The sequence below is a fragment of the Lagopus leucura genome, unplaced genomic scaffold (assembly GCF_019238085.1).
Source record: "Lagopus leucura isolate 7727_CA_CO unplaced genomic scaffold, USGS_WTPT01 Super-Scaffold_100008, whole genome shotgun sequence".
Lineage (NCBI taxonomy): Eukaryota > Metazoa > Chordata > Aves > Galliformes > Phasianidae > Lagopus > Lagopus leucura.
The window spans coordinates 19,200,460-19,213,674 of record NW_024962265.1 but is presented as its reverse complement, the minus strand read 5'-3'; the positions used below and the strand labels follow the sequence as shown (position 1 = coordinate 19,213,674).

The window sequence follows — 13,215 nt, the reverse complement described above, 5'->3', positions numbered from 1 at the left end:
TTCCTTGGATTAGCTAAACCAAATAATCTATCTAAAACCAAATGATAGGGAACATATTCTTACAAGTAGTATTTTCGAACTTCTGAAAACTTTTCCATGTTGTGTTTAGGTTACTGTTAAAATAATATTCCTCATCTTTGTAATGCAGACAAGTGTTGAGGTTCTTCACAAAAACGTCAACTGACCTGCTTTTCCATTTGTTTTCTATTTCAGTTTATTCACACGCTGGAAAACCAAAGGGAGTTCTCTGCTCGAGCTAAAGTGTACTTTGCATCTTTACTGACGGTTGCTTTACATGGAAAACTAGAATACTATACTGACATCATGAGGACGCTGTTCTTAGAACTGATGGAGCAGTACGTGGTGGCCAAAAACCCAAAGCTGATGCTAAGAAGGTTTGAATGATTGTTATATTATTCTTTTGTTCTCTATTTTCCTGAAAATGTACTTCTTTTGCAACTTCTTTTGACTGTATTAAAACACCAGCTATCTGTGGAAGTCAGACACCCTCACCCAAGCATATTAAGAAGACAGCTTCACCAGAAATAGCCGTGAAAGGCAAAAGCTGGGCTGTTGGCAACAGATTTCCTTATTCAAATTGCTGTGACATAGAATCTGTATCAAGGTTGCTGAAGCATCTACCTTACTTCAAAATACAATAATGAACATTTCATTTACTTTTTAATCTGATTTTATTCCAAATTATCTAGCATTTATACCACACGTCATCTCCGTAATGAGCACACATAATCAGCTTTCATTATGTATTCGATGAAGGCTTGCACTAATGTTTTTAACCCTCCTGTTCTCTCAAATCCATTACAGAAGGCCTTGCTGTGCACACGTGCTTTGTAATCTGTAGAGTTGCTTTCCCAGTCTGCGCATTTCTGGGTTAATTTTTTAGCTCTTCTTACAGCATAGCCACAGTTTAAGGTTTTGCATAAAGACTGTGCTTTTTAGTAATGAGCCGAAGGTACTCGGGAATGATGAGCAATACAAAGCACTTATCATAAAGCAAGTACATGCTCTCAAGACTCTGTAGGGAAATCATTGCATTAGGAAAGTGCCTGCAGTTAAGCATGTAAAAAATATTATATTTCAAGCAACGCTTTTCTTTAAAACTTTGTCATTAAGTGCCGTTAACTTACTTGGCATTGTATTTTTTTTAGATCTGAAACAGTTGTTGAGAGAATGTTGTCTAACTGGATGTCTATTTGTTTATATCAGTACCTCAAGGTAAGAGCTGAAGTCTGTTGCCTTTGGGGTTTTTTCATCAGTAATACTTAAACATGCGCACTGAGTATATATTTCATTTTTGTTTATTTTGCTTTATTTCCTTGTAACAGGACAATGCTGGGGAGCCTCTTTACAAATTGTTCAAAGCCATCAAACACCAAGTAGAGAAAGGTCCAGTGGATGCTGTTCTGAAGAAAGCCAAGTATACGCTGAATGACACAGGCTTACTAGGAGATGATGTCGAGTATACACAGTTGGTAAGCAGAGCATGGTTAATACGTTATGAAAGTACTTTCCTATTATAATGAAGATGTCTAGTGTAAAGACTGTACATACTTTCTGAACTACTATGGTCTGCACAGGAATTCTGATCAGGGGAAATACTATAGATGGTCAGCAAGTCTCCAAGCAGGAAAACAGAGTTATAATCTATTTTCTATGCGTTAAATTCCAGTTCTACCACTATGGAATTTACTTCACTAAATCCCTTCTGTATTTTTCAAGGTCTTCCTGAAGAGTGGCTGTGGTGTTTACGTCCTTCCCTTTTTCCATCTAAATTAACTTGTGATTGATTTTTGTTAAATTCTTTCACTAACATTGCGCTTGAACTTCAGGTTGTTTCTTTCACTTTTGATTTCTTCTTGTCAGAAAATTTTTTTTCATCTCTGATTCCTCTTTTATTGACATGTTAGCAGTCATTTGTGGCTGTCTCCAACTGAGAAAGACGCAGTGACATACCTGCAGTGTCAAAAGAGAAACTTAACCAAAAGCTTTAAGTCTGTTTGCGTATTCTGAAGGGATGCTGATGGGAGGGCTGATGTGAGGAGACTGCCGTAGGACTTTCACTCACAGAGTCACTCGACTGTTACCTAGACTGCCTGCAGGAAAAGGGAGTGCTGACCAAGAATGAATATTTTAAGTTCAGTTGTTATGATGGGAATTAGCTGTGTTTCTGTGTTAATATCTGAGCTGAAAATACCACTCAGAGAACTGCACTAAGTGACAGTGCTGTATCCATTTTCTCTTGTGTATGGTGAAGAAAATGTATTTGTACTGTGCATCGTGCAAGTCTTCATAGCAGCAGTTTGTTATTCAGTCAGTTTCTTTTCATAAAAATCTGATGCCTATAATTAAGCTAAATGAATGCAGTGCAACAGCAGAAAATTTGTGTATGTAATCAGATGTGGGCAGAACAAGCATATTTAGATGTTAAACACTATGACATTGTATAGTGGCGGTATTTGGTCCAGATTTACAAATTTCACATAAAACAATTATCTTGTATGTATGTGTGCACGTGCAAGATAATGAGATATATACAGATACATGTGTGGTAAAAGACTGTGAAGCACTGCTGTAAATTATTAGGATCCTTCGGCATGATGGTGACGATGTTGTGGTAATAGAGAACAGTTAGGGAGCATTCATCCACCGAGGTCAGTTAAAGCATGAGTTAATTAGTTCACTTCTGCTGGAAAGTGAGATGTGGTGGGAGAGTACGGTACAGAGCTGTCTGCGCTCTGATTGTTCTTATTTAAAAGCTGAGTCTGTTTTGCATCACTGGTTACGCTGACATGCTGCATACTGAACCAGCAGCAAATCATGTCTAATTACCATAAAGCTAATAGGAAAAGGAAGGTGAAATCTCATGATTAGTTTGAGAGTTCTGCCAAGGGACAGTGCAATCATGTTTAATTTCACTGCCGTATGGTGTAGTTTTTCTTCGCGCAATAAAAATACCAACCGTGCAAGTTCAATTCTGAGGCTCATGGTGATAAATTTAGGTGTCATGGTTGGCAGGACCAGATGAGATGCTTAGGATCACTGGCTGGTCTTGTGACATGCCTGGCCTCCAAAGCTTCCTGACTAGCAAAACCTCCACAAAGATGTGGTGTTGTACTGATTTGGATACTGAAAGAAAGAGGTTTGCTGCAATGTCTGTTTGTTTTGGGTATTTTTTCCTCCCACGGAGGTTTACTGGCCATCATTTTCTCATTTGCTTCTATCTGTGCTGAAACTGATGTGTATAATGAAGATACTTAAAAAAAAATCCCCCTAGATATAACAAATTACAGGCTTTCAAGAGATTCACTTTAACATAAAAAAAAAAACATGTCAGTACTATCAGAAAACAGTAATATTTTAGAACTATTATAAACTACTTAGGTGTACTTCCTGCAGCTATTATGGTTATTGTGACAATAGTGAGCAATAAATAAAGTATTGGAACATCAGAGCTGTTGTATATGGCTTTTATATATACAGATATATGTGTCTGTGTATTCATATATGTCTAGTGAGCAGCTGGTCACAGGAGATAAAGTTATGGGAATGGACAAATCACTACTCATCATCTGAGCCATGTTAGATCACATATGTACTGGCTTAGCCTGCTTAGCTTGAGAGGTAAAACCCAGTCTGTGAAGATAGCATAAAGGAAGACAAAAGTGTGCTGTATTCTAGGAGTTCAAAAAAGTGCAGTTCAGGTGGTTATTGGTAACACATTAAGTTTAGGCACTGTGTTACTTGTGCTTCTTGCGCCCCAAGTTATCAGGCCACAAGAGAAGCCTGTAGCTAGCCAGTGCTCCAGCTGCTTTGTTCTTGTGCCTCTCCTTTATTTAAAAAATTAATAATTTCCCAGGATTTGATAATGGCATCATACTGCACACAACAAGCAAATCTATTCTGCAGCTTTTTTATTTTATCATAGTGGGAAGAATGAGTTGAAGTTTTGAAAGAGCTGCTGACTGCATAATAGTGAAGGATCTCTGAAACAATCTATAGTATCATTGCAAATATATATTATTGTGCAGTAATCATTGATCAACGAATTTTTTATTTAAACTTATTTTATGTAAATAATGTTTGCATTTGAACTATCTAGTAAGCCAGATTTACAGGTAATTTAAGCACTGATTTGTCATAATAACCGTATGCGTTCTTTCTTTCACAGACAGTAAATGTGTATGTCCAAGATGGAGGAACTGATTCTACACCTGTGAAAGTGCTGAACTGTGATACCATATCACAAGTAAAGGAAAAGATAATAGACCAAGTCTATCGAAATCTGCCATGTTCTCAGTGGCCAAAAGCTGAGAGTGTAGCTCTTGGTAGGTTGCTGCTTGTGATCCTATACAGAGTTGATGAAACGTGCTTTGTGATTTTGACTTTTCCACATTGCCAAAAATTCCTACAAAAGCAACAAAAATTGAATTTATGTTCAGCTGGATGGAAATATACCACATTTTATCACGATCTTAATATGCATTTAAAATTAATGCTTTCTTATAGAGTTCTTTTTCATGATTGTTAAAGTTTTTGTCTACTGTCATTAGTGTGTAAAGAGCCTGTTAATGACTGTTAGCACAAATGTATTCATGTCTGACAGTATCGCAGGTACTAATTAATGTGATAATGACAGCATGGACAATTAACTGATGGAAAAGTAATGATGCAGTTTCAGAAATTGGTACCAATTTTGATCTTATGATCGTTCAAAAAAATTATAACTTAGAGGAATTTCACTTGTTAAAGATGATGAGCCACCCAACCTATGAAAATCACCGTCTTCGAAGGCTTTCAGAATTGCTGTTCTCTTCTGAAAAAAAAAAAAAAAAAAAAAAAGTCTGACCTAAAAGGCCTAATAATCTCATAGTAGAAGCTCCATTTAAGAAGTTTTGCAATATCCTCATTACTGTCTTAATTTGAAAGTAGAGGATGCAATTTTTACTCTTGAGAAAATACTGGTAAATTAACTAAGAATGGTTTTTCCAAACCACAGAAAGTCTTACTCCTCTATTTTGGACTGCCAGTGGTTCTTATTATATATATTAGTAGTATTCTATGCAGAGGAATTTGACCTAATCTGGGTGTTACTGCTCTGGCAGGGGGTCTGGACTAGATGATCTTTCGAGGTCCCTTCCACTCCCTGGCATTCTGTGATTCTCTGACTTCCTGTGGAAAACAACCAGAAATTATGTGCGTGGTTGGGAATAAATTGTGCAGACTTCTCTAATAAAGGCCAAACTAGAAAGCAATAAATAATGCACATCATGACGTGTCAAATTACCTCTTTTAATATTCCACAATGCGTCAGAGGTTCTCTAAATTTAAACATTCTTGGAGTAGTTATATTTGCCTGTGGTTAAAACAAGTTTTTTTTTTCTCATTTTAATTGCACCTTAGAGTGGCGTCCAGGCTCTACTGCACAGATCCTCTCAGACTTGGATTTAACATCCCAAAGAGATGGCAGATGGAAACGTATCAACACACTGATGCATTATAATGTAAGGTGTTTCAGAGCAGTTGTTCGCATCTGTTAATTGTTCTCTAGTAATAAATAAAATCTTTATTTGTTTATAGAGGAACTTCTGTTCTGTGTAAAGGATCAAAAGAAAAACTACCTCTGGGTCTAGACTGTAAAAACTTGAGAGCATGAAAGACATGGTCTAGACATATTGCCTAAATTCTCCTTTCAACATTCCAAAGCTCCCTGTGCCTTTGCTGGGTCTTTTATTCATATTTTCTTTTATTTCCTTTACAACTTCCTACCCTTGAGAATTATCCTTATTCTTGCTCTGCTGATAAATAGATTTTGGGTCGATCTGTTTTGTTCAACAGCCTAGTCAAGAGAGCAGATGTTGATGTTCTGTACAGTCTGTTAGATTTTGTGCTGGGCACACTAACACTTGCAATCCACTTATCTTTCCTTTGTATTTTATTTGTCCTCTTGTAACAACAGGTATCCTGTTTAGGAAAGCCAGAAGTTAGTTTTGTCTCAGAAAAGATAGAGGTGTGATTCTTCACAATAAGATCTATTTTTGCACAAAAGGCCTTCGCACTGGACAGATGAACCACTGATGTCTTGGATGTGCTTCTAGCATTTTGATTACTCTGAGGACGTGTTGATGCAATCTATTATGCAACAAGATGGAGGGCAGTCTGCTCTGAATGACAGATCTGGTTGCCCAATAAGCCTTTGTAGGGCAGCATTTATCAGATTTCTTTTGATAGAAATCAGGTCCAGATTTCTAACAAAAGATTACGGAAACCACAGATTATCTGTTAAGAAAAAAGTTCAGCCTTGTTTTATTCTTTTGCATAAGAACCCTATGTTTGTATCTTCAAAGGTCCGAGATGGTGCCACACTCATCTTATCGAAAATGGGAATTTCCCAGCAGCCAGAGGATAGTCAGCAAGATGTCCCTGGGGAAAGTAAGTATTTTAGGGCTTCTCTACTTCCCAAAATGTTTGGAAGCCAAACCTACACAGAGATGGTGATGGTGATCTTGGTAGTGTCTACTGAGTATATGGAGCAAGACTGTAGAATCATAGAATAGCTCGAGTTGGAAAGGACCTCAAGAATTATTACATTTCAACCCCACTGCCACAGGCAAGCAGGCTGCTAGATCAAGTACTGGATCACATTGCCCAGGGGCCCTCCAAACTGGCCTAGAACACTTCCAGGGAGAGAGTGTCCACAACATCTCTGGGCAACCTGTTTCAGCACCTCATCACCCTCTCAGTGAAAAACCTTCCCCAACATCTAATCTAAATCTTTTAGTTTAAAAACATTCCCCCTTGTCCTATCACTATCTACCAGTGTAAAATTTAATTTCCCTCCTGTTTATGATCTCCCTTTAAATACTGGATGACTGTAATGAGGTCTCCCTGCAGCCTTCTCTTCTTCAGACTGAACAAGTCCAGCTCCTTCAGCCTATCTTCATAGGAGAGGTGCTCCAGCCCTCTGATCATCCCAAGACAGACACCCTGGGGGATACTGCTTGTCATTGGCCTCCACCTGGACATAGAGCCATTGACTACAACCCTCTGGCTGCAACCTTCCAACTGATTCTTTATCCACTGTATATTCCACCCTTCAAATCCATAGCTCTCCAATTTAGAGATAAAGATGTAGTGAAGGACCATGTCAAAGGCCTTGCACAAGACCAGGTTGAAGACATCAGTTGCCTTCCCTATGTCCACCAACGCCTTCACTCCATCATAGAAGGCCGCTAGATTGATCAGGCATGATCTTTCCTCGGTGAAGCCATGCTGACTGTTTCAGATCACCTGCTCGTCCCACATATGCCTTAACATGTCTTCTATGAGGATCTGTTGAATGATCTTCCCAGTCACAGAGGTGAGACCCACTGGCCTGTAGTTCCTCCATCTTCCCTTTCTTGTAAATGGGAGTGATGTTTCCCTTCCTCCAGTCACTAGAGAGTGGCTTGGCAACCACATCAGCCAGATCTCTCTAGACCCTGAAATGCATGTCATCCAGCCCCATGGACTTGTACATGTTCAGTCTCATTAGGCAGTGTCAGACTTGCTCTGCCCTCACAGTGGGGAGGAATTTACTCCCCCTGTTCCCACCAACAGGTTCAAGGATGTGAGATTCAGGGATATGAGAAATAGGAGAATCCTGGCTGCCAGTGAAGGCTGAGGCAAAGAGCTCATTAAGTACCTCAACCTTCTCCATATCTGTTGTATCCAGTTCTTGTTTATCTGATATGGTACACTCTCTTTGGCCTGTATCTATGTATCCTCTGGCCAATGTATCTATTGAATCCTTCTTGTTGTTTTAACATCCATCTCCAAGTTCAGTTCCATTTGTGCATTGGCTTTTCTGATCCCATCTCTGCATGTTTGAACAGCATCCCTGCATTCTTCCCAGGTGGCACATCCTTGTTTCCACTGCCTTTTATTCCCCACCAGACTATAGAGGGCTTATTTGTTTTGTTCTACTTTCTGTACACTTGCATGCTTCCCTTCATCCTAGTTATAAAAGCCTGAAATAATGGAGCTGTAATTATAATTAGTGTAAGACTATATCCCAGCTTAATAGAAAGTGCTCTTAGCAAATATTACCATTTTGTTTCTTAATGCCATTACATCTGCAGCCAAAATGTTTCAATTTTTTAAGAAATAGATTCTCCTTCTTTCCTCATATTTTCAAAGTTTCTTCCACTTACTGAACTGAGAATTGAATGCACCTTTATAGATGAACCACAGGAGAGATCAGCTCCTCTGCTCCATGATAGAACAGATCTGATGAAATTTCTGTATTGCATTTCTTACAACTGCATTGCCTTGCAGACTAGTCTCTGTACATTCATAGTTTGTGTCCCTCTACCATGGCAAGTGGTACTTCTCCAGCTATGTTCACTTGGTTTTTCCAGAATGTGTTAGCTGATTTTGTTAATTCCTCATACTATCTCTTAAAATTTATATCATTCCTTTGTTTCAAGGGTTGCAGTCCATTGTCAGCTACTGTCATGACTTACCTTTTAAATCTTCCTCTCTTTCATGTTAGTTATGCAGTTCCATATGCAATAATGCATGTTACATAAAGTTAATTCTAATGCTACTGCCTGATACAGTGTGTTGGACTTCTCTGTGTGAGACATGACGTGGTAGCTTGGAACCCATCTTCTAAAGCTTTTACCTTCCTGTGTGGGTATGCTCTCTACACCAATTTCCTTTGTTTCTCAATTCCTTGACAGACAACATCCACTGTAGCCTAAAATGCACTGCGATATTAATGGAAGTATTTACTTGTAAGTTCATATTCTTCGTCATGTGATTCTTTTACATTTCAGATGTTCTGTTTCTCTTATTGTAATCCTTATATTCAGTTACTGTGCACGAGTTGGGTGTTAGAATTATGGATTGATTATTATTGTTGAGATCATTATTCCTTCCATGAAACTGTTTGATACACTTTTCAGTCTAGCACTGATTTTAAAAGCCATTGCTTTACCTAACAGTTTCATTCCTTTACACAAATGTAGCTATCTTAAATTTTGTGGCTTCCAACAGTTTGGCAATCAGACAGATTGGAAATAATATACCAGGAACATACATTTTTCAAGATGACTCTCAGTTGATAGCTTGACGTGTATTATTGCTATTTAACAGAAATGTGCCAGCTTCCATTTCATTAGTGTTCAGTGTTGACCAAGAGAGCAGAACAGGCAGAATTACTTGCCACTTACCTTTTACTCTTTCCTCCTGGATACTTCCTGTTGAGACTTTATCCAGCATCCTTGAATGTTCTTCCAATACCTATGCTGGTATTCACTCTATGAAACATTCAGTTTCATACAAAGGGTGATGAAGTGCAGCAAGCCAAGGAGAACAATCTTAGTCCCTCTTCAGTTTAGTTGCACTGATTGCTGAGGTAACTGCTGAGGCAGTAATCACCTCCACTCTGAAGAAGTGGAGTAGACTAGTGAGTGGAGACTGTGTGTGCTCAGCTTGCTTTGCTTTTTTAATGCTGAGATGCATTCAGTCTCCAACTCTGGGATCCCAGTCTTCCATCCTCCCCACATCTTTATGGCAAACAGCTGAGGACCAGATCAAGTGTTTTTCTTTTCCTTCCTCCCTTCCTCCTTTCCACCCTTCCCCCCTTCTTCTTTTCTCTTTCTCTACAGTAATGTCTTCAGCTATGATTCAGTACCGTGAAGCTCTTTGTACACACACGATCAGCATTCCAGGCTGCACTCCTTAGTTACACATGTGCTGTTCTAAATTGTAAAGGAGAAGCAGGCTTCTGGGGACAATGCTGTCACATAAGAGCTCTCATACATGAGAGAAAAAATATATTGAGACAGCTCAGATCCCAAAGCATGGAACGAACACAACTTCCACCTTGTTTCTTCTCCGCACCCTGTTTCGTGCAGTGGTGATGTACAAATTTGGGCAGATAGCATTTCATGGCGGGCTAGCCCATTTTCTTTAGTCCCTAAGGGTCTTCAGAGCTAGCTGGTGCCAACTTGTTCTCTCATTATAGAACTAGTGCAAAGGGAGAGACGCTGACAGCGACAGTGACTTGTGAGATGCTAAGTGTATCAAATGCAGAGGAGAGGATCAGAGGCTTGCCCTCCCACACACACACATTTATATGACACAGTCAGGGATTTATGGGGCTGGAATAAATAGAAAACCTATCCCTGCTCTATGAATAAGCCTTGTGACGATGTGGTTTTCCTTTTATCCAGTCTCATTAACTTGCACCTTTTGCATTGAGCAATGTCAGCTGAAGCCATTGACTGTCTGCCAAAGCAAGAGGCTTTGCACAGAACGAAAATGTAAAACCATGTTCAGAGATGTTGCTCTAAAACCTGGCATTGCTTCCATGCTGCTTTTGATTCACAGCTTCTAGCAGGAAGACACTGGAAGCTGGTGGTTCTGACAAATTGAATGCAGAATTCTTTGCTTCTGGAGATAATGAATGCAATTACTAATTTGTATCAAGATGGAGAATGGTTCTGATGATTTTGTGCAAGAATTTCTGTACAGAGCTATAAGCCAAAACAGAGTGTTCTGTTGAAAACTTACTGAGGGGGCTGTTTTGTGGTTTTTGGTGGTTGAGTGTTTTAGGGTTGTTTTTTTTTTTCAGTTATTCTGCTTTAGAATAGCCAGAGGGCTGCAGATCAGAAATGCTGATGAGCAGATGTGTGTAGGCCAGCCCTTCCTTGGAGTGTTGCATTCCCAGGAGAGGATGGGGCGAGCTCACCACGAGTCATGCAGTGGGGGGAGGCTGTGCTGGCGGTCAGTGGCTCGCCTGCCTCCACCAGCTTTACATCAGATTCATTGCATTCTGTATTGGCCAAAGAATTCACAAGGGCCAAGAAGAAGCCTTCAGGGGGGAAGGCAGTTGACCCTGCAGGCACAGTCCTTCCCCGCTTATGGCTTGTTGCATCACAAGGCTGCTACAACCAAAAAGACAGTGTTCCCCCCTGTGTTTCACTTTCTTCACCTCCTAGCTTTCCAGGAGGGGAAGTGTTATCTCCCAGAAGTGTGATCTCCTCTTAGCAACCATACTGCTAATATGTCTCAATGCCCCTGTTTTGCATTTCTCTTCCTCTTTCTGGCTGCTATTTTTAGCAATAAAGTGGGATCTTTGCATTGCAGAAGCCTCATCCGGTTGAGCTGTGTTCTCTTTAAGCCCTACTTTCCTATGAAACAACTACTATTTCTTTAGTAGCTGATTCTGTTGTTGCTGAACAAACACATGCTGGATTAAGCCATGTGCAAGGGCGAGAAATCTCAGTAGGATCCCCTTTGGTGTGTTGTCTTCATTCCAAAGCAAAATCAGGCTATGCACCATTATGAGAGCAAAGAGGGTGTATTCCTTCGAATCAGAGGGGGAAGTAGAAGTGTACCAACCAACATAGTTCTTCTGTGTGTGATTTCACCTATTTCTTTACAAGAGTAAATAACAAGTACTGCGAAAGAGAAGCCAAACTTCAGGCCCATCAACAGTGCTGCACTGACAGACAATTACTATGAGTGATATCGACCGTGAACTCACAACTACTCAACTACTTCAAAATAAAATGAGAGCTTTTTCTGCTTTCTTATTTCATGCACGTGAACTTCCAGCTCAAATTAAGAATTTCCAAAGGACAACAGTATTAACTGTCCAGTTTTCACTTGGCTAAAAGATCCACCTGGTCATAAAGAAGTAAAGGAACAAGAAGCGTAGCTAGTACTTTTCATGAGAATATATAAAATAGATGCTAGGATTCAAGTAGAAGCGTTGGCTTTGCCAGATTACATATTAATCTCATTTTCTCTCTGATATAAAAGATTTAACATTCGTTTAAGATATATCTGATCAATTTGATGTTGTTGTTGCAGAACTTAGTTAAAAACTATTATTGCCAACAGTTTGAAAAGACAAAAATCATGCAATTAGAAACTGATATTTTCTGCTGTAGCTGTAATTCATTTACATTATACATATATATTAATGCATAAAACTTGGCAGTATTGCAAAATATTTTGTGCAACAGGGCTGAATCACTATTTTTATGGGAAAAATAACTTTCACATTTCTAAGACACCAGTGATTTAAAATGCAGATTCAGTAACCTCCACTGGAAAAGCACCATTGATTTTTGGTTCTACGCCATGCAGAAATATTTAAAGTTCAGGACTTGAAGGACAAGTAAAAACAGGAGATTTGAAGCTACGTTTGTGATGCTGAATCTTTGTTTAAGGACTACTAATTGCAAGTTTAAACTCGCAGTTGGTATTGTATCTCACTCTTAACAAAAGATTCTCAAGCAGAAGGAGGTTATCTGAATATTCACATATTGTTGGTAATTGAACTGTGCTTAAGGTCCATATGCATGGCCAAGCCGTGGGTATGTCATAAGCATCCAGGTGCTTACTCCTGTTTCCGATACGTGGCAGCAGACTTGATGTGACAAACACACTTCAAAAAATCTTATTCTGATGGATTTTGAATTTGCTGCCTGCAGTTGTTAGTTCTGCTTGAGGTCATGCCTTCCTACTTCAGTGCTACTCTTTCAGTTATGTATTAGTGGAAATTTAGTACTTGGACTGTTAGAGAGGAACCAAGTAATCTGGATCCTCTTGGCAAAAAGAAAGGTAAGCCAAGGATAGACTGCAAGGACCTTACAGTTACTGATGTGCATAACCATTTTCAGAATTATTTCTGGGGGATACTTTCTTGTAATTATTGCAATTACTGTTTCTAGGGCATGCGCTTCTGGAAGATGAAAATAAGGTCTGGCACCTCGTCCGGCCAGTAGATGAAATTGATGAAAGCAAATCAAAGAGAGGCAGTGTGAAAGAAAAAGAGAGAACCAAAGCTATTACAGAAATCTACCTGACAAGACTTCTCTCTGTGAAGGTAAGGGTCAGATATTGCACTGTTACACCGTGCTTCTAGAGATTTTGATGTACTGCTGAAGAAAGTGATGCAAGTATTAGTCATGCTTTCAGCTGAAATTTTCAGTATCTGTGTCATGTACATGCAGGCTGTGTTCAGAGCTTCAAGTGATTAATATGCCCTCAAGAACATTACTGGGAAAAATTTTAACTCCATGTGAAAGCTGAGAACTGTAATTCTGTGTTAGTTAAATGAGAATTTTTCTTGTAAGACAAAGATGGATATTCTCTTCTATGCCACCTGTTTAGACAGTGTTCTGATGGATTTTATTT

General features: G+C 39.2%; 1 protein-coding gene across 3 annotated transcripts in view; it reads left to right on the top strand.

The window, feature by feature from the left end:
* PLXNB2 (plexin B2) overlaps nt 1-13,215 on the top strand; it is a 249,621-nt gene that overhangs the window by 225,563 nt on the left and 10,843 nt on the right. For all 3 annotated transcript variants that reach the window (XM_042872395.1, XM_042872396.1, XM_042872397.1), the window contains 7 exons: nt 214-395; nt 1,170-1,236; nt 1,347-1,493; nt 4,190-4,346; nt 5,422-5,522; nt 6,366-6,450; nt 12,750-12,904. In XM_042872395.1, the coding sequence (XP_042728329.1) occupies nt 214-395; nt 1,170-1,236; nt 1,347-1,493; nt 4,190-4,346; nt 5,422-5,522; nt 6,366-6,450; nt 12,750-12,904 (894 nt within the window). The remainder of the gene's footprint in view (nt 1-213; nt 396-1,169; nt 1,237-1,346; nt 1,494-4,189; nt 4,347-5,421; nt 5,523-6,365; nt 6,451-12,749; nt 12,905-13,215) is intronic.